The sequence below is a fragment of the Chrysoperla carnea genome, chromosome 1 (genome assembly GCF_905475395.1).
Source record: "Chrysoperla carnea chromosome 1, inChrCarn1.1, whole genome shotgun sequence".
NCBI lineage: Eukaryota > Metazoa > Arthropoda > Insecta > Neuroptera > Chrysopidae > Chrysoperla > Chrysoperla carnea.
In genome coordinates this window covers 13,760,562-13,781,897 of record NC_058337.1, presented here as the reverse complement: position 1 = coordinate 13,781,897, position 21,336 = coordinate 13,760,562, and the positions used below count along the sequence as shown (strand labels likewise).

Below are 21,336 nucleotides of genomic sequence, written 5' to 3'. Positions count from 1 at the left end.
CTGCTCGTAAACATAATATATAAGGTTAGTACGAGCACCAGGGAATTTTATGTTCAGGGTTGAAATTATTTGTACCTTATTTTAAACTTTGATGACTTTGATGAATGAATGTAGGCGAAAAATAAGAATAATATTTTTCGATATCTGCCTTGGTTTTCGAAATACCGAAAGCTAAATAATTAAACAAAATTTTCAATTTCCGATATTTTGAAAATTACTCCAGATATCGAAAATTTTTATTCTTACTTTTAGTCTTAAATTGCCAATTTATAACATAATTCACCATCAAAATTGAAAATATATATTTTTTAAATTAGTTCACAACCGTGCTTATACATCCTTCATTAGTCAGGCACAACGTATTTTTTTTTGTTTTCAATATTTTATTAAGGTTTTAACTTTAATTTAAATAGTTTTTTTTTTTTTTTTTTTTTTTTTTTTTACATTTCGACCAATAGTGTGATCAAATAAAAAAAAAATGGCGTCAATTTTTAGATAATTCTGAGTTCGGAGAAAAAAATTGAATTTAGTAGATCATTATGATACAAATTGAGGAAACTAAAATCCAACATTTTTTGATGGTCGGAAGGGGTCCAAAAAAAATGGTAAAGTGGCCTAATCCGGTCTTTCGCGTCAGACACCGTCGGATTGAGTTAAAAATAAAAAAGTGTTCAATGAGCTTACGCGCCTTAAAAAGGCGAAAAGAATGAGCTGCGAATGAACCCGATTGGTCCATCGATGTCCCCACAAATTGCAAAAAACCATCGATTTTGCTCGAAATTTCAAAACTTCATAGCTCTTGTTGTTTTAAAGATTCAAAGCTGAGATTTAAATGGATTGTAGCTTTTGTACCCATGAAGTATCACACACAATTTCAGCAAGATCGAATGTATACTTTTTGCAAACCGCAGCTGAATGCAAAAAACAGGACTTTTGTAAAATGGCCCTAAAAAAGTTGTGGTGCGGTAACGCGCTATTTTTTTTACGCGATCATATGCTTCAATAGTTAAAGTAATACCTACTTAAGTGCCAACCTCTCATCTTAAGTAAAAGTTAATAAAATATTAATTTTAAATTACTATTATTTTAAATTATAACATTAAAAATAGGATGGGAGTAATGGGAGCAATTATTAAGACAATAATGTCACATAACTTCTGTCTCTTAATAATTGCTCTCATTACTCCCATCCTATTTTTAATGTTATAATTTAAAATAATAGTAATTTAAAATTAATATTTTATTAACTTTTACTTAAGATGAGAGGTTGGCACTTAAGTAGGTATTACTTTAACTATTGAAGCATATGATCGCGTAAAAAAATAGCGCGTTACCGCACCACAACTTTTTTAGGGCCATTTTACAAAAGTCCTGTTTTTTGCATTCAGCTGCGGTTTGCAAAAAGTATACATTCGATCTTGCTGAAATTGTGTGTGATACTTCATGGGTACAAAAGCTACAATCCATTTAAATCTCAGCTTTGAATCTTTAAAACAACAAGAGCTATGAAGTTTTGAAATTTCGAGCAAAATCGATGGTTTTTTGCAATTTGTGGGGACATCGATGGACCAATCGGGTTCATTCGCAGCTCATTCTTTTCGCCTTTTTAAGGCGCGTAAGCTCATTGAACACTTTTTTATTTTTAACTCAATCCGACGGTGTCTGACGCGAAAGACCGGATTAGGCCACTTTACCATTTTTTTTGGACCCCTTCCGACCATCAAAAAATGTTGGATTTTAGTTTCCTCAATTTGTATCATAATGATCTACTAAATTCAATTTTTTTCTCCGAACTCAGAATTAAATTATTCAAAAAGTTAATTTGATCATATTACAACTAGTTTTTGAGAAATCTATGAAAACATCATCCATCTACCGTTTTCCTATAAGACCAATTTTAAATATGCCTACTATTGAAGTCATTTATTTATTTAAATAATCGGGCAATCTCCCCTTAAATTTTCAGAATTGATTTAGACTTAGCACAACTTCATAAAAAAAAAATCAAGCTATTTATTTAAAATTGCTTTGATGCTCGTACAGTCTTAATACCTTCAATTTTTAAAGTGGACCATGGATTTTGTAGGATAGCCATTGTCCACTCTAGGCCCTTTTTTATTTACAACAATGACTTACTAGATATAGAAATTATGGTCAGAATAATAGATAAACTTTAATTATATAAAATTTTATAAATTTTGTAATTATTTGGATTATAACTATTTTATGTTCGAGGAATGAGTCGTATTTTTATACCATTTACAGCAGTCAATACCATATATGTTTTAAATTGTGGTTCGTATGGCGTACCATCTTCTTCATAAGCGGGTAATATTTTGAAATTTCTTATTATTTTACTGACAGTTAATTTCATTTCAAGCATCGCAAATTTTTGACCTAAAAATTAGACAAAATCAAACTTTAATAGTTATATTTAGATACAAGTGAAAATAACATCTTTCCAATTAAAAGTTTTTTTCTATCTCTTACCAGTTAAAAGTTAGAGTTCACTTATCAATGGTTTATCAAATTCTAGCTTACTTCAAGGCCAGAGCTCAAACGAAACCTTTAGCTCTACAACTTTTGTATGAAACTTTTTTTTAAATCGAATTTTTGTGATTTTTCCATCTGTTCTAATTTCAGCTCGCTAACTTATTAGCGTCAAAAATATAGACTAAATTTATAACAAGTGAAAACAAACAATTGACTGAATTAATTGTTGAAATACCATGTATAGACATTGATGATTACTCTATCTCATTACACATGCACACATGTCACATATACATAACGGATATTCCCATATAATACATACTATAGAATTTGCGCCTAATTTACGCCTTCACCGGTAGACAGTGATGTTTACGAAAAAATGTTTCAAACAAAAATTGTTTATTTTTAATTAGAACCTTCTTTACATTTAAACTTTTGTTCTATCTCTAACGGTTTACAAGATGGGTCTTACGGACCCAAGACTCAATTAACCTATGTTGCTCATTTAAGAACTCGACTTCACTTTTTACGTCCTGAGTACGCTGTAAAAATTTCAGTTTGATATCTTTTTTCGTTTTTGAGTTATCGTTTTCACAGACGGATGGGCGGACAAAGGGAAATGATCTAATTAGGTGATTTCATGAACACCTATACCAAAATTTTGTTCGTAGCGTCAATATTTTTAAGCATTGCAAACTTGGGACTAAACTTAGTATACCTTGATATATATTACATATATACATGGTATAATAAGTTCAAGTAATACAAATATGCAGGGTACAACAATATATTGAAATCAACATACCTATACAATTTCTGGAACCTGCACTAAATGGTATAAATGCGAATGGTTCTCTTTTTTGGACGTTTTCTGGTAAAAAACGATCTGGATCAAATTTTTCTGGATTTGGATAGATTTTTGGATTTTGATGTAACGATGTAACAAATATAGAAAGCATAGCACCTTTTGGCACAACATAGTTATCTGAAAATGAAAACGTTTTTTAAGGCATTCCAACGTCTTTTTCCTTAATGAATTTTTCGTTATACTTACTTGTTTTTAGTGTAATATCTTTATGAACATGACGAGTTAGAAATGATACAACCGTAAAATATCGTTGAGATTCTTTAATGGTCCGTTCTAAATATTGCATTTCTTGAACTTCTTTAAATGTGGGTTCTCGATTTTTGTTCATTAAAACTGTACATTGTTCTTTGAAAATTTCTTCCTATAATTTTAACTTTACTCATAAGTCCTTAGTTTTCCATATTATTTTTGTTGGATAAAATGTGGGTACTAAACTAATATCATATCAGTGGCCAGAAAAAAAAGAATAATAGTAAGGTATTTCTAATGACATAAGAGAGAACGCGATATCTTTAAAAGAGAAAATCATGTATCAGCATGTCATAGTCAACATCACACAGAGTAAATTGAACAACGTTGTCATTTATACAATTCACTTCTGGATTGTACTAAACATTTGTCAAAAAGAAATCTTTTTTCATTGTTTTTTCGTAAATTGAACTGTTAATTATCCCTGATTTATTTATTTACAAATACAGAGTGTTTTATAACTGATAGTAGAAAATTATACCAGTAAATTAAGCTTATCGAAACAAATGGAAAAGCTTTTTACTAAATTTCGATCCGAGGCGTACTTTCTGATATTATTGACAACAAACATTTAATTAAATATCAATAAAATTGTCCAATACAGAGTTAAGGTAATACAAATTCTAAGCAGCATACAAATAGTCCGAAAATGTAGTTAATGGTATAAGTAATTAAGGAAAAATCGACTCAACTGACTCAATCGCGGCTAAACTATTCTTTATATATAAAAAAGATAACAGTAAAAGTAGCAGATAGTAAAAAAATCTAAAAAAATTTTGCTGGAAATTATTGACCTCAAAATAATCGCGAAAAATGCAAAAAACCGATTTTTGTGGAAAAAAATTTGATATTTTCATGAAAATTGGTGAAACTGTTCTTTTTTTATAAGGACAAACAGGACCAAAGATTCGCTAAACACGTGTAAATGAGCAAAAGTAAAATGAAAATATATAAATTTTTGCGATAGGTATAAATAAAAAAAAGTCGTAGCACAGGAGCTGCGTTAGATAAGCAATTTCCCTCAGAGATTGAAAAATAACATATTTTTCTTAAAATCGAATATTGCATTTATAATTTTTCAAGAATTTTTATTTCAAAAACTAAGCGTCTAGATAAAAATTCACAAGAGTACTTTTTTAAAATATTTCATTTTGAAAAAATTCAAAAACTTGTACTTGGCGCATTCATTGGTCATTTTTAACATCTATTAGGTAGGACCGATGTTCATTCGAAGAAATTTTTTCAAAATTCCATCATCAGTGCAAAAGCAATAGCACCTTTTCCTTCGGAAATTCGCTAAAACGGTTTTTTGCTTTTTAATCGATAATTTTTAGGTTATGGTCAAAAAGTTTTAGATTTTTTCATTATCTACAACTTTTACATTTAACTTCTTTCGATAAGATGCATTGCTTAGCCGCAAATACATCCCTTAACACCATTCTACCCTCTTTCGGGACTTTTACACAGCCGGGTCGATTTTTCTTGAATTACTTACACCATTACATTTTCCGACTATTCGTATATTGCTAAGAATTTATCGTCTATTACGATATTTAAAACGTTTTGGCCCTGATGTAATATGTTATAATCAAAGTTGATTTATTGGGTAAAATTGACTTTATGTAGAGAGAATTTACTTACTGAAAGAATTTTATCTGTTTGTTTGACACTGTCGAAAAATACGAATGTTAAAGTGTGCGTCTTACCTGAACATTGGGATGTTTAGACAAAATGTAACAAAGCAAGGACAATTGCGTTGAGGTTGTGTCATGACCCTAAAACACAAAGTTTTGAGTAAAGTAAGGAGTAAAATTGAATTGAGGTATTACCAGCATGATATTTGCAGTTCTTATACTAAAGCTATGGTAAAATTTTTTTCCGACAGAATTTAACGAGAAATTAAATATAAAACTTAATAGAGCCTACTATGAAATCCCAAAATTAAAGAAATTTTGACTGTTTAAAACACAAGATAATTATGCCCACGTTAATAATTTTGACTAATTTACATCAAAATTAATATCTCGAAAACGTTCCAATTGTTGTAACTTGTAATGACGCAAACTTGAAGTTGCATTTTTGTTTTGTAATGTTTGGCTCATAATCAAGTTTTGAAAAAAAACCATTAGCACTATCCGACAGAACATAACAAACGTGCTATTTAAAAAAAAAAAAAAAATTAAAATCGTTTTTCTCAAAATGGAGGTTATGTATCTGGCTAAAATTTACCACCCTTTTGTATTAACGAAAATTACACCTTTTTTCCACGATTGCAACTCAATTCCTTCATTGAAAAGTTATCAGAGAAAGTTGAATATGAGGTAACAGCGGTTTTCTTCAGATTTTGAGGTTATTTTGCTGTTCGGGGTTTAATATCAGGCAAATTCGATGCAGAAATTCTTAACAAACACTTGCTTTTTTATTCGTCTCAATCTGATCAATAGAAGCAGAATATATTCAACACAACGTCACCAAAGAAAAAAATGCAGAGATAAAAACCGCGTGTAGAAGGTCGCGCGGATCGTTCCGGAACCGAAAATATACTTGGCACATTCATTGCATTTTTTACAACAAAAGAAATCTACTACAAAAATTAGCTATTTGCAAAAAATTTTCAATTTCATTATCAAAATCCGCTAGATTTATCCAACTATACTTTTTTTTTCAATTCCGCCGTGGGAATTTTTTAATATCGTAAAAAAGAGCTGGGAGGATAGTCAGTTTTACAAGCTTTGAAATGGAGAAATCGCGAACTTCTGGACCTCATATTTAACATTACTCTGTGAACAAAAAAAATAGGCCAAAACCTATATCAACAAATGCATTCATGCTGGAAATTAAGCTTAACACATACGGCAAAAATAAATGTCGCTACTTCTTCACGAATTTGTTTATTCGTTAAAGGTGTACCATCAAGATTCTTTGCTTGAAGTAACAGATCTATAAAAACTAAACGTTTTTTAGTATACTCAGAGCTTTCGTCTTTGATATTTGAGACATTCGATGTAGATAGATTAAACGAATACTTTTTTCGCTGGTGTATTATCTAAAAAAAGCAGAAAGGAATATCATTGAAAAATTAATAGTAGAGAAATAACGTATTGGAAAGATTCAAAATACTTCGTCACTTTTTTCGTTCAAAATTTGTAATGATTTTCTATGAATACGTCCATTTTTTGTGAATTGAAATATAAAATCGCTTTGATGAAGGGGAGTATATAATCGTTCTAGCAATATTCTTTGCATTCTGGAAAAAAAAAATGTTATGCATATTTGGGAATGCTGTAAATTGTAAAATAAAATGTATACAGATAATCATCTTCACAAGAATTCTTTTTTACCATGAAGTCTAAAAGACTTTAATTTCGTTGAAATATTGTTAATTCAAGTTGATCTAAATTCTTTCATTTTAAATTGACCTTGGCAATTCGAGGTTTTTATATTTTTAATACTCCACCAGCTTCACTAAATTTGAGATAGAGCAACTTACAAAAATGTTTCTAATATAATAAAAACCAACAAATTTTGTTGAAAACAAAAACGGTACACATTTAAAAAAAAATTCTCAAAGGTGTGAGGTCTGTAGTTCAGGGAGCAAAAACGGAATGCTTTTCAATTATAAAAATTAACACACAAAGTACAAAATCTTCATATTCGTATATGCTTCAAAAAGCGGAGGGGCTCGGAAAATTGTGAGAGTGGCCAGATTCAAACGGAGGCATTCCTTAAATTTTGTTTATTTTTTGTAATCAAAATACTTTTAATTAGAGAGGAAAGTTGGTATGTCGTAAAGATCTATTTTTCAAAAATCTCCATCCAACGAGCCTTTCACAATCGCTTCAATTCTACATGACCAGTGCTTGTTTTTTGCTGAATCGAGTGGATAATATAAGGGGAAGTGCATTTGCGGTCTTAAAGCAATCGATTATTCTGGGTTAATATTTTCAGGAAAAATAGAAATGTGATCTCATCCCGAACAAGAGATTGGAGGAATTCGTTGAATCACACAAAAATATTGAAGAATTGAGATTTCCTCGGTGCTCGCGAAACAAGCATGCAATTGCCTTGTTTGTCACTATGCGAATTGGGATGAGATTTTAGAGAAATTACTTTGATTGACGCCTTATTTCTGAAATAACCAATCCTTAGAGGCTGGCGGGGTCGCCCGAACCCACTCTATGAGTTTTTTTTTTATGGAGGCTAAGGGCGTCCTATGTGGTACAAATGAGTTAATAATTTCAGGAAAAGTAAAAATGTGGTCTCATCACGAACAAGAGATTGGAGATAGCTGTTGGATCATCCTAAAATTTTGAACAATTGAGATCTCCTCGGTTCTCGCGAAACAAACAAGCAGCTACCTTGTTTGTGACGACGCAAATTGGGGTGACAGTTTAAAGAGATTACTTTGATGGACGCCTACTTATCTCTGAAAGAGACAATCCTTAGAGGCTGGGGGGGGGTCGCCCGATCTCGCTTTATGAGTATCTTTTTTTATAGGGTTAAGGACTTCCCATTTATGAATATCCGATTTTCCGTGCTGCATTTTGTATGATGAAAGTATACGCAAAAAATTATCTTCGAACAAAAGCGAGAAGTGTTCCACGATCGTGTTCAGATATTACAATATATTTAAAATTTGCTATTTAAAATAAATGTTTTTATTAAGACTTCTTAAAAACGGGTTTGTGAAAATAGAAAATTAAAATTATTTCAGTTGAGAAATTCATTCCTTTCGAAAGGTTGAGTTTACGAATTTTTACTTTATAAAGGCACATTCTATTGAAACTATTTTTCCAAAATATGGGAGGAATATCGCTGTAATTGAATACTGTGATACATTAAAAGAAGTTATTTCAAAATTTTTATGGCAATAAATGCGACCAAACGTATCAAGATCTACTTCAATAATTATGAATAAGTAAATTACTCGTTAACTGCAGTAACGTAATCCGTATCAACTGATATTGTTTGGGAATGCATTTTAGTTCCCATAGCTGTTTCTACAATAAAGAAAAAAGAGAAAATTTTAATTATAGAATTTGCAATAATTATTTATAAAAAAATAAAACTTACCACAAATAACATCTAACGCAAGCGCTTTTATGAAGTCAAAAATATCTAAATTGGTTTTGCCATCTGCCTTTTCTTTCAAAACGTTTATTAAAATGTCACCTTGTTCGTCAAAAACTTCGAAAAATTTTTCTAATATGGAAAAATGAAATGTGGGTGTTATTAATTTCCTTTGTTGTCTCCAATAGGATCCTTAAAACAAAGCAAAAATATTTTGATAACGTCAATATAACAAGATCTTTCCTTTTTTTCCATTACCCTCACTAAATAGCAATCCATCTCCAAGCCAATCGTTGACAAACTTCTTTATTATGGGAGGTTTGTTTATCATTTCAGCGTCCTTTAGTATTATCTTAAAAATTTTAGCTGTCTTGTTATTTAAATTATTAATATCTGAACTAAATAAACCTTATTCGCCATCAATGTTTAAAAATTACTGCTATACAAAGATCAGTTTCACTATCTAAAATTTACTCAATTTCCACTTTCTATGGTAGAACATTCTTTATCTTCCGGGCATGTGAAAATAACTATTTCATTGTCATCATCTTCGTTGTCTCGAATTCTTTTTTTACGAGGTACACTAAGTGATGGTTCACCTTCTTGTAAGCGTCGTTTCAGGCCCAAGCGAAGGAATTACCCAAGGGACGATTCAAACTTATTCGCCATGTTAGGTCATAAAGTCAATAAAAACAATAAATTCTTTTTTCGAGTAAGAGAACATTTAATTAGTTAATTCTGCGAGGTATAGAAAAAAATTATGCTTTAAGATATGTTTTAAGACGCCACAGAGTTGAAAACGAGCGTTTATTCGTCGCTGTTGTTACAAGCAAAACTACCAGAACGCAAAGCATTTGGTAGACATTCGGAAACGCATTTTCATTGCAAATATCTTGTGCGCTTCGAGTGAATTTTCCTGTCCAGCAATGCGTTTTCACTACAGTTGAATTTTGTCGACCCAGATGTTACGGGAAACATTGCTCAAAATTGAATATTCTAGTTCAAAAGGTCGAGCAAGAGTATTCATAAAAATTTTCATTTTATTGAGAAAGAGACAACCTAAAGTTGATAAAATATTGTGATGATTCAAAAATCAATTTAAAATCTTCAACTAAATCAGTCTGTATATTCGAGCGTTGAGTCTGTAATGACGCGAACCTTGTCAGCCGCAATTCTATGACGTATTCATCGCAGATATCGCTCATGGTTTTGAAAATTTTTCTGAATTGCGTTTCTTCTTCTTTCAAAATATGTTCCGCAGCATCAGCCAGTTCGATAGCCTCGCCAAGATTCAGGTTGTCTGTTTGAAGTGCTCAACTCCAAGACAGAGCAAAGAATGTACCGAAATCAAAATATGCATGGATTTCTGATCCATCAGTGGAAATGTGTCTCATAAAGGGGTGCCTTTACAAGACTATATTGTTGGTTTTGACCCCCAAAATCCCTCCCTTGCGCACGGGCCTGTTCACAGAGGTTAGTGCAGTATTTAAGAAATCTATGTGTCCATCATTTATTTCGATACTAGCAGTTTTTAAAGTTTCAGGCCACGCAATACATTAACAGCTTTAATTTTTCACCCTTTTTTAAAAAGATCCTTTTTTGCAATTATTTTCTTGATAGAACAAAAGCCTTCTATCTCAAAAACTTTTGGGTCCATGCAAAATCTTTTATAACAAAATTTGTCTCATATTTTAGGGTCCACAATTTCCATAATAAATGTTCATTGGAGCTATAGAAACCGAGATAAACGCAAAAAACTGATTTTTGTGACCTTTGGCTTTGAAAAACTTACATGAGACTTTATGAGACCTTTGAGACAACCCCTGACCCCTATTTTTGGCTTATTTTTCTTATTTATTTTCGTTTTTTTAAAAGTACAAAAATGGAGCTCAGATAGCATTAAAATAAAGTAAACAGTAAAATAACAATAAAGACTAAATAACAAAATCCTCGAATTGAGTAGCTTAGGCAAATGACATCACCAACTTAACATTTTCTCAAATACTTATACCGATAATTTGTAGTATTTGAATTCCAGGCAGATGTAATAAGCTGGAGTATTAACAGGGAGAAGAAAAAGGATTGCGTCATAACCTATTGAACGTAATTAAGGTAGTACCAGCATGAAATCACTTTTCGACAGATTTGGCCGAATTTTTTTTCTCGGGTTTATAATAGCTTTATTTATGAATTCCTAAAATTTCATAATTTTTGACCGTTTAGATCGCGAGATATTTAAAGACAAAGTTCGCGATTTTGAGGGTCATGTCCCATTTAAAGCATGTAAAATGTCCGGTCTCTCCAACTATTTTTTTATGATATTATTATATATTGAAGAAAAAGTAGAAAAAAATGTTTATACAATACAATTCTAAAAAAAAAATTTAGAAATTAATTTTCACTTTCGAGATATTAATTTTGACGTAAATTGATCGAAATTGGGACGTTGGCATAATTATTTCCCATTTTAAACGGTCAAAATTTCTGAAACTTTGGGAATTAATAGTAAGCATTATTAAATTCTTAAATTTAATTTTTCGTTAAATTCTGTCGAAAAAAAATTTGTACCATTGCTTTAACATAGAAACTGCAAATACCATGCTGGAACATCCTTAAAGACTTACTCTACTTTCTTTAGTCGAAAGGGTGGTTGAGTTAGAAGAGCCTGAAGCTGCATTTCTTGAACGAAGAATCAAAGTTTACATTCATTATTGTATTTAAAAAAAAAATACAAAAAACAAAAGAAGTAGTAATTTTATAAACTTTATGGCGATCAAGGTACAGAAAAATGTATTTGTTACAAATGTACATACTTCAACGTCTGCCACATCGCTAACAATAATGTCCACTCGTGCAATATGGGACACTCGAAATACTGGACCATATTGTTTCACACAAAACTTACAATATTCAAGTAATTCTAATGCAAAAAAAAATTATTTTACTTTCTACTTAATTAAATGATCCAGACGTATTTATTTTTTAATATTGATACGTAGATGTACTTATTTGTGATTAAATAATGATTTTCGTGAAATTATTTTCTCTGAAAACGATTTCTTAAAAAAATAAAATTAGTTATATAAGACCCAGTGGTTTGATATGACAAATTTGCGTAACCCTTGTGTTTATTGAAAGCTGACCCAATTTTATATTTTAGATTTCAAACATATACTCTCTGATTTTTGCCAAAGTCGATATTTTAATCTCTATATCTCCATATCTCCATATCTATATCCATAACTATAAGAGATAGAAAAAAATGAATAGTTTTCTCTCGATTTTGGGGACAAGCTCATTGACGTCAACAACATCTGACTCGCATTTTCTGTTTTCTAGTTATAAGCAAAAAATCGATTTTTCGATTTTTAAACTTATGTGAATAAGGCCGTTGTTTGAACTGTTAAGAGACCATAACTTTGACATCCTGAAGGCACTTTTTTCTTTAGAATTCAAAGGCGTCACTAAAATTTAAATAATCGGTCGGTCGGTTTTCAAGTTATGACCCAAAGTTGTGTTTTTTAAATAGGAAGCATAGTGGTTATTGCTTAGTTATAATATATTTTGTTTTCCTTTGTAACCATGTATTTACTTGCTGGCGTCGCTTTGACCTAAAAAAATTTTTTAGGTAGAGTAATAATATATAAAATTATACAAAAAAACCAGCAACAACTTAAATGAGCTGAGACAAAATTTTGTAGACTGTGTAAATTCCATTTTGAGTCTACAAATTTATAACGCTTAGCAGAGTGTTACAAAGAGATGCAATTTATATATCAACCAACAGGGCCATCAATTTGAATATTTAAATTAATTTGTTTTTTAAAAATTGACCGTTTTATTTAAAATTTAATGACGACAGTGAATTCTAAAGAAAAAATGCCTTTATGATGTCAAAGTTATATTCTCTTAACATTTCAAACAACGACGTTATTTATATAAGTTTAAAAGTCGAAAAATCGAGCTTTTGCTTATAAACTCTAAAAAAAATGCGAGCCAGATTTTGTTGACACCAATGTACTTGTCTTAATAGTTGAAATCGAGAGAATACTATCCATTTTTTTCTATTTCGTACAGTTATGGAGATACATCTAACATCGAATTTGGCCCATTCTGTACACTGTATATCTTCTGTTGATTTTACAATTACAGCATTGGTTAGTTTATAACCGAATTTTAAAAAAGAATACCTCATAGCATATTGCATCCAGCATCTTTTAACAAAATTTCCTCTGGCCAGTTTGTTGATTAAATACGAATATTATTAATATTGCGTGAATTAGTTACATAATTTAAGTAATTCTTATCTTTACCAAAATAAAAGTTAATTTTCCACGCTGTTCTAAATATTTTATTCAACAAAAAGTATAATTGTATTTCATCAAATCGCACGACACATGGAATGGAAATTTTATAATTCCACAAGCGATTTAATCGAATTTCGTATGTTCAATCCATAAAAATATTTTTTATCATAATTGAAAATTTTAAGAAAGTAGTAGTCCTGGCTCAATTAGACTGTGATTACATTCAAATTTTCGGCTTGAAATTTTAGAATCCAACGTTTTCGACATGTGCTTCTGTATATGAAAGTGCGTGTTGTTACTCACAAATATGGTCGGTTATTTTTTCAACTAACTTACTTGACATACAGTTTTTTGTTCCGAAATAAAAAGCCCTTACATATTTTTGCCTAAAGTTAAAAAACTTGAAAAACTTTAATACTTAACTTTTAGAATTAACTTCAAAACTTTTTAACCAAATTTCGAATTATTACAATTAATTTACACTGTTTTTTAAATAACTACTTTTCAATGGTGAGGCGCTACGTTAATGGACATAAGTGAATAGTGCTAGCCTTAGACAATCAATCATAATATACATACGTAACTTGAGCAATTTTTACAACATGAGCTCTAAATAACTCGAAACAGTGGATGTCACTAAAGTATATAGTTTTGAAATTAAATAACATAGGCAATGACTGATACAGAAATTTAGAAAACTGTTGTTTATATTCATATAATTTGATTGAAATGTCATATCAACCGTCTCCTCTAGTTGAAAATTAAGAAAATAGAGAATAGGCCAAAATTTTAGTTTCATAATAAAAATGTGCATACAAGCATGGGTACTTAGTATCACCTTCAAAGAAGAATACAGTCAGTTATAACTATAACATTTTTATATTTAATAAAATTAAAAGAAACAGATATATGTGAATTAGTTTTGTCTTATTGGAATATGAGATATGGTGATGAATCGAAATGAAATAATGTATAAAAAATCCACACTCAAACATACCTGTTACGTCTATCCAGAGTGCTACACTATTAGGTCCCGGAATATGCTGTGATAATTGTTTAATTCTTCTTATTGGAAGTGCAAAATATATCCAGAACACCACAGACAAGGTTGCTACTATTACAAATATAATTGCCAAAACCTGTTAAAAAAACAAATCAATTCAACAAATTCGAAAATTTGTTTCAGCACATTAAAATACGTAAGGGCAAGGATAATATTTATGTAGTCTTGGAGCTCGACTATGAAAAGTTTCCTGTTAGCAATTTTTTATTTTTCCACATCAGTTGAAAAATATAAAGAATAACTTAGCTACTGAAGATTTGTGGACACAAACCAAAATCGGTTTCTTAAGGTACTGAGGATATATTTAGAGCTTACAGAAAAACTTGTTTGGAGTTTTTTTGGATTCATTTTTTCACGTAATTTGTGCACTATTCCGTGAACACGCTACAGGACACCCCTTTTGATTGTTGATAATATAATTCTGTAAATATAAAGTGTGGGCCATTGTAATCTATACACCTAAATATCTCGTTTTGTAGCTAGCCAATAAAAAAATAGTTTAATGGGGGGCATCGTGTTCTGACATCAGATTGAACCTAGTTCTTCGGGTTTCTTTACTAGCCAATTTTTTTAAAAAGACTTTAAATTAGAAAGTTGTTCCTCATAAAAACAAAAAATTATGGTTAAAAAACTTTTTAAAAAAACGTTAGCTTTCGGAGGAATATTGACTTAAAAATAGGTCATTATTGCATTTAATCGAAAGAAAACACACTAACTACACAAAATGCTTTAGCCAAAAGTTGTCAAGGACAATAGAGGATATTCGCCTGTGTCCATGACTGACTATCAAAGAAATAGAGATTAACTAATTGAAGAAATAAAATAAAGTTCAAAAACTAAAACCCCACCGATTACAAAATTACACTCTGAAAAGTATCATAAATAAGAAAACATTTTCATCTGAAATTGTTATCATAAGTAAAATCGTCATTACAGTCGAGTGACCTCTTTTCCGTCCTGTGAAAAACGTTTTAATCTTAGCGGCCCTCCGATTGTCATGATGATTTTACTTATCATAACAATTTCAGATGAAAATATTATCTTGTTTTCATACTTTTAAGGGCACGATTTTGTGGGGACGGCTTAAAAAGTTTTCTTCTTAATTCATGTATGAGGCTTGTAGTTAACAGGTTGTTAGAAATGTTAGAAACAAAACTAAGAAATAGATAAAAATATTACCATTTTTTTATAATTTTACACAAATTTTTAAAGATATTTTTAAATTAAAAAAAAAAAAAAAAAAAACAAAAACAAAACAAAAAATATTAAAATTTTTATAAAATTGTGTTTTAAATATTAAAATACTGTCCAGATACAAATTTTAGTAATAATGACACGTCTTATCTCAATGCAGTTTTCATTATCTTTTAAAATTCTTGATAGTCAGAGATAAAATAATACCAGAGATAAAATAATAAAACCAAAATCACCGCAAACCATTCGTAATTTGTATAAAGAATTTAGTAAGAGTACCTAAATGAGAGATGTATATATACCAAATGTCGTTTTTACGCGATAGATTTTTTCCCAATGCAGACAATGTACGTGAAAATACGTACATAAAAATAGTACGCGTAAAAAGTTATGGCATCCTTACTTAATGTTTCGTACATCGTTCTTAGGATCACTGTGGTACCAAAAATGGTCCCCAGCTAGGAGTTCCACAATTTTAATTTTGAAAATTCTCTCACTTTGACAATTTTTCCTAACATTCTACAGCGTATTTTGGGGTTAAAGTGAAACTACGTTTTAAGGGTTCGTTCATCTTGATAAAATACAAAAGAAACAACCACAGGAAAGTGATGTTGTGGTTGATAATGAATGATTTCTTTAAAATTGGCATATTAAGTATTGGAGGTAAGCGAAATTAAATAAATTAAATTATATATAAGCGATAATGTCGAAATGACAAATTGGCGGCTATTCAACACCTAGAGGTACTACCAGGCAGTCAGACTAAATGGTCATAATATATATTCAAATCACAATCACAGTATATTCTCAATTTTCACACCACCTTCCTCTTTTAGCTTACATAAGTAGACCCCCGGAATAAAAAATTCAATTTCATCTTTTTAAGACATGAAAAGTTTCTAAAGTCGCTGATCTCAAAATGATCTTTGAGATCTCAAATAGTTGGAGGAACAAATTAAACATTTTGACTTAAAATTCTAGATCAGCGACCCCAAAACCAAAAAAAGGGGTTAAAAATTTAACGAGGTACCTGAAAATATATACCGCTATACGTCATTAAAAGTCTTAATTTGCAAAAAAAATGTTTTTTCATCGATGGCGCTTATGATCTGTACTATAATGTAATAAACTTGCCACATATAAGAATAATATACTTGATTGTAATATATTCTGTAAGCGGAAGCTGTGTATAAGAGAATATAGCGTTCTAAATGCTCAAAATTTTGATTTTTCTCGTGACCGTGTATAAAGTGCATCTATAAATGTCAACTTTTTACATTAGTAAATGTTCATAATTTAGATTCTTTCGTTTTTCCAGATTTTGTCGAGAACGATAACTTACTTGATGGCAGTATAATTGATAATTTAAACGCTCAGTGAAAAATTTATCCCTAAAATTCTAAGTGATGGTGAGTCATCAACTGATGATGGTCAATTTACATGATAAAACCACCCTAAACTGCATGTTGTATTGTTGTATGAGAAAAAGCTTTTTAGAGGTACCAGAAAAGGAAAACTAATTCTAAATAACTCTAATTTTATGAGCATATATCCACGCAAGGGAAATTTTACCAAAATTTAATCCAAAGGTGGAAATGGCAACAAAATCAGTGCTATATATTACATATATAAAGAAAAATGAGCAATTAATATCTTAACAGACTCAAACCACGAAGATTTTTTATAAGCCCCAAATTTACCCTTTTCAGGGCACTTATATCTAATCTCTAAAATCGAAAAATTTTATCAGGGATTCTTCAAACATCAAACATTGAGAAAAACCTCAACATATGCTTGCATGATTACTATAAGCATTTACCTATACATATAGATATTTTTTATATGGTAAAAGTAAAAATACGCCAGTAATATCTTACAAAGAAAAAGCTAAAATCACAAACGCGATGTAAAGTTACTTTTTTGGTATGTTATTTAATTTTCAGACTTTTTTCAGATTTTGCAGTTCAATTCAAAAACTATGAGTTTTTGACATAAGAATTTAGTACCTATCATTTTGAAATTATACTAAATTTGAAACAATTGAAGCCGACCTACAGTTCCGTATGTCTAATGGTTTTTGATACATGATATGCTAAAATTTTGAGTTTTGCATATGTTAAACCGTTAGAGAAAGAACAAAAGTTTAAATATAAAAAATGTCTTCAATCCTAATTATGGAGTTCCACATAAAAGTATAAAAGATAGAGAGATGAAAATTTGTTGGTAGCTTAAACATGCGAGCTTCATGAAAAACAACTAGTATAAATGGCGACCGGAAGGTGATATAAAGCTGCTTTTTTGGTATGTGGACACCTTAGGGGAGTGTGACATTACGTTTTGCAAGCAAAAAAAAACTTGTGCTACCTGCGTAATACTTGAAAAACTGTGCTACTGGCGTAATACTTGGCAAATTTTCGGATTTTTTTTTTCAGTTTTCGCAGAATAATACAAAAACTATGGACTTTTGAAATAAGTTGCATATCATTTTCAAAGTATATGAAATTTGAAACAATTGAAGTCAATCCCCAGCTCCGTATGTCTAATAGTTTTTGAGTTATGGTGTTTAAAAAATTGACATGAAAGGTAATTACCTTTCATTTAAGCGCAAAATAGGGTCTGTAAACCATAATTATCTTCTAATCGTAAAAAAAAAAAAAAAAAAACTGACAAAATTGTGGGCATTATGTGAAAAAAAGTTGAAGAAAGTGATAATTTTTGTATTTATCTACAAAAACTGAAAAAAGTCCGATAGTTTTTCACGTATTTCACGTATTTTTGCTTGCAAAACGTGGTTTCACACTTCCCTAAGGGGTCCAAATAACATACCAAAAAAGTAGCTTTACATCGCACTTTGTTATTTGAATGTAGGATTTGACTGTCGATAAAAATTTCAGAATTATTTATCAAATCATAAATCACTACAATTTTTATCAAAAGATTCGCATAAACACTATAGTAACAATATTCATGTCGTTTAATTTCCGCTTTTTTCACAGGAAGCTATAGCGTGTAACTACTCACTATTGATAAGGTTATTAATAACCACAGTAAAATATGACCTTCGTTATGTTATGTCAATGTTTTAAAAATGCATACAAATTGTTTTTTTGTTGGTTAATTAATACACGGTATCAAATGAATTTAATTACGTTTTCAGGTTGTAAAGCTAAAAAATAATTATTATAAAAATCCAATGAGTCTAATATATAACCCATACTATAGGCGCTGAGTAGGTTTCGTATGCATTTACAGGTCTCACCGAACAAGGAACAAAGTTACCTATACTTTGTAGTTATATGGCCCGTAGCTCGAAAACTCCTCGTTAAAAATTTTTGGGGCCATTATGCTTTTGATTAGAATGATCCAAAGAATATTTATGGATGGGTTTAAAAAAATTTTCACAAAAAGTTTCATTTTCCTATCTTATCTTGCGGGGTCCTTTGCAAGATTCAGATTGCGCTGTCCTTTCAAGATTGTTTTTTCTCAACTGCAGTGTCTTTTTTAAACTGTTTTTATTTGTTTTCAGGTAAGAAAGTGCACGTATTTTTGCGTCTCAACTTCGGTGGCGTGTCCTATTCTTGTGTTGAAAACTGCGATGAGTGAATAATCACACCAGAAATATAGCACTCCATGGAACAAAATATGTTCTTATTTCTAAAATCAACTCGGGCGTAATGGTTTTGCTATACCTCACTATACAAAATTTTGTTTTGGAATTTAGAAGTAAAAAAAAGGAATACAATAAACAAATTAACAATTTATTTTGCACAAAATATACATTATACAATCAATCTATTGTATGTATACACTTATACAATAATTTTATAAACAAACGATTTTGGACGAATTCAACTTTATTTTGCTTCCGTCCATTTCGATTTTTATAGTAAACTATTAATAATATAATGTGACTTATATATTCTCCAGTGATATAATACATTGAGAGGTATTCGTGAAGGTCGGAGAAATTTATATGGTATAGTTAGAGGATTCACCTATTACACATTTTCTATCTAGTATTCCAATAATTATCAGTATCATCTCGAATTATGTTAAACAATTTTCATCGGAACCTCTTTTATAATTTTTTATTTATTTAAAAAAAGTTATAATGAGCTTTTAAAACCTATGTTTAATTTTACGAACAAAACTTCATTCAGGGTTGTTTGTACCTACCCAAAAAACAGTCGTTCTTACAAAGATAATTAAGTTAACCATAAAAATTGTAGATCAAGGAAGCACGTTATTATAGAATACGATGGAAAAAATTAAGTAGAGTGAACCAAGGCCTTCCCCAATCGTTTTGAAGTTTTCCAAACTTCATTTTTTTCGATGATATCATGTATTAATATATATTATCAAGAGATATACTATTAGGATTCCTATTTTTATACCATGCATATATGTAATATGCAAGGTATAAAAATATTGATGCTACGCATAAAATTTGGCTATAGGTGTTCATAGAATCACCTAATTAGTCCATTTCCGGTTGTCCGCCCGTCCGTCCGTCCGTCTGTGGACACGAGAACTCAAAAACGAAAAATGATATCGAGCTGAAATTTACATTTACAGCGTACTCAAGACGTAAAAATTGAGGTCGAGTTCGTAAATGAGCATCACAGGTCAATTGGGTCTTGGGTCAGTAGGACCCATCTTGTAAACCGTTAGAGATAGAACAAAAGTTTAAATGTAAAAAATGTTCCTTATAAAAAAATAAACAAGTTTTGTTCGAAACATTTTTTCGTAAACATCACTGTTTACCCGTTAGGACGCCCATTAGGCGGAAATTTTATGGTATGTACTTTACTTGAATATCAGTTATGTATGTGTCACATGTATGTATGTGTTATGGGATAAAGAAATCAACACTGACTATGTATGGTATTTCAACAATTAACTCAGTCATTTGTTTGTTTTCACTTGTTAATTATATCCAATATTTTCATATTTCACATTCAATTGGAGCTTGTATGTAAGCTTTAAAAATTATAAGATCTTCGAAGCTTTCATTAGCACTTTATTTTTTAATAAAAACGGACTGATTTATGAAATATTCAGTTTTAAAGATAGAAAGAAGCATGTAGTCACACAAATAAATAATTAGTTTTGGATATGAGGCTATTTATGCCTGTTTTTATTATTTGCCTTTGATTTTAACAAAATTTTCTTTTCATAATTACAGGATCGTATGTATCAAAAATGTACTTTTTTTAAATAGAACATCCTGTTTCTCATTTCATTTTTAGGTTCTACGATCAAAATAAAGGTGTTTTTCATTAAGGTTTACACTTTAACTTCACGGTTTTCGAAATATTCTGTATTTTCTTAAATTATAGTAGCATTTTTAACGTATAATTTCTCAAAGTTTATACCAGTTTTTCAGACCAAATTTAACTAGGAGTCTACTATCGATTGAGTTATTTGTCGCAACTGTGAATAATTGAATTACCTACAGGTTGTCCGAAAATTATAACTAAAAAATTACAAGTTTTAAGCGACGACAACTTTAACTTAAATACAGCACAGGGTTTATGTCAATTATTCACAGTTGCGCCAGAAAACTCAATCGATTAGTAGACTCCAAGTAAAATTTGATTTGAAAATCTGATATAAGCTGTGAGAAATTATATGTAAAAATTGCTAGTATAATTTCAGAAAATACAGAATATTCGGAAACCGTTAAAGTTAAAGTGAGGTTAAAGTGAGGACCTTATAATGAAAAACACCTTTATTTTGATCGTAGAACCAAAAAATAAAATAATAAACAGAGTGTTCCATTTAAAAAAATATAACTTTGATATAATTGAATAATCCACCCTGTATATTATGCAAAAAATTTTAAAACGTACAGCCAACAACTCTGTATCTTTTTCTTTAAGGAATCTTTTAGTTGTAATATGACAAGCGGGACTGTCTGATGTTTCGATTCTCCATTGGTGCCCCCTGAGAAAAACTTCGAGATTCGTAATAAGTCTCGTTTTCGTTTAAGAATTAACAGATTTATAATTGAATTATATGAGTGTTAACCTTTTTGAATGTAAAGGACAATGTGAAATTATACTAGAGTAGAAAATTTCGTTTTTCAAAAA

The 21,336-nt window shown here is 30.2% G+C and overlaps 1 protein-coding gene across 1 annotated transcript; it reads right to left on the bottom strand.

Annotated features, from left to right (window-relative positions):
* Window positions 1-2,224: 2,224 nt before the first annotated feature.
* LOC123290800 (cytochrome P450 4C1-like) lies at window positions 2,225-14,113 on the bottom strand. The gene is made up of 11 exons (XM_044871131.1): window positions 13,985-14,113; window positions 11,494-11,600; window positions 8,939-9,032; window positions 8,684-8,872; window positions 8,538-8,610; window positions 6,731-6,857; window positions 6,465-6,656; window positions 5,317-5,385; window positions 3,548-3,722; window positions 3,299-3,478; window positions 2,225-2,397 (listed from the first exon to the last, which is right to left on the bottom strand). The coding sequence occupies exons 3-11, from the start codon at window positions 9,009-9,011 to the stop codon at window positions 2,225-2,227; spliced, it is 1,251 nt and encodes a 416-aa protein (XP_044727066.1). The 5' UTR covers window positions 9,012-9,032; window positions 11,494-11,600; window positions 13,985-14,113.
* Window positions 14,114-21,336: the final 7,223 nt, after the last annotated feature.

Excerpts from the sequence above, each read along its gene's own strand:
- LOC123290800 (XM_044871131.1), bottom strand. The coding sequence starts at position 9,011 with ATGATAAACAAACCTCCCATAATAAAGAAGTTTGTCAACGATTGGCTT. Across the intron at positions 3,723-5,316 it reads CTAAACATCCCAATGTTCAG|GAAGAAATTTTCAAAGAACA; the intron begins GTAAGACGCACA and ends TTAAAATTATAG. Across the intron at positions 2,398-3,298 it reads AGGTTCCAGAAATTGTATAG|GTCAAAAATTTGCGATGCTT; the intron begins GTATGTTGATTT and ends TCTAATTTTTAG.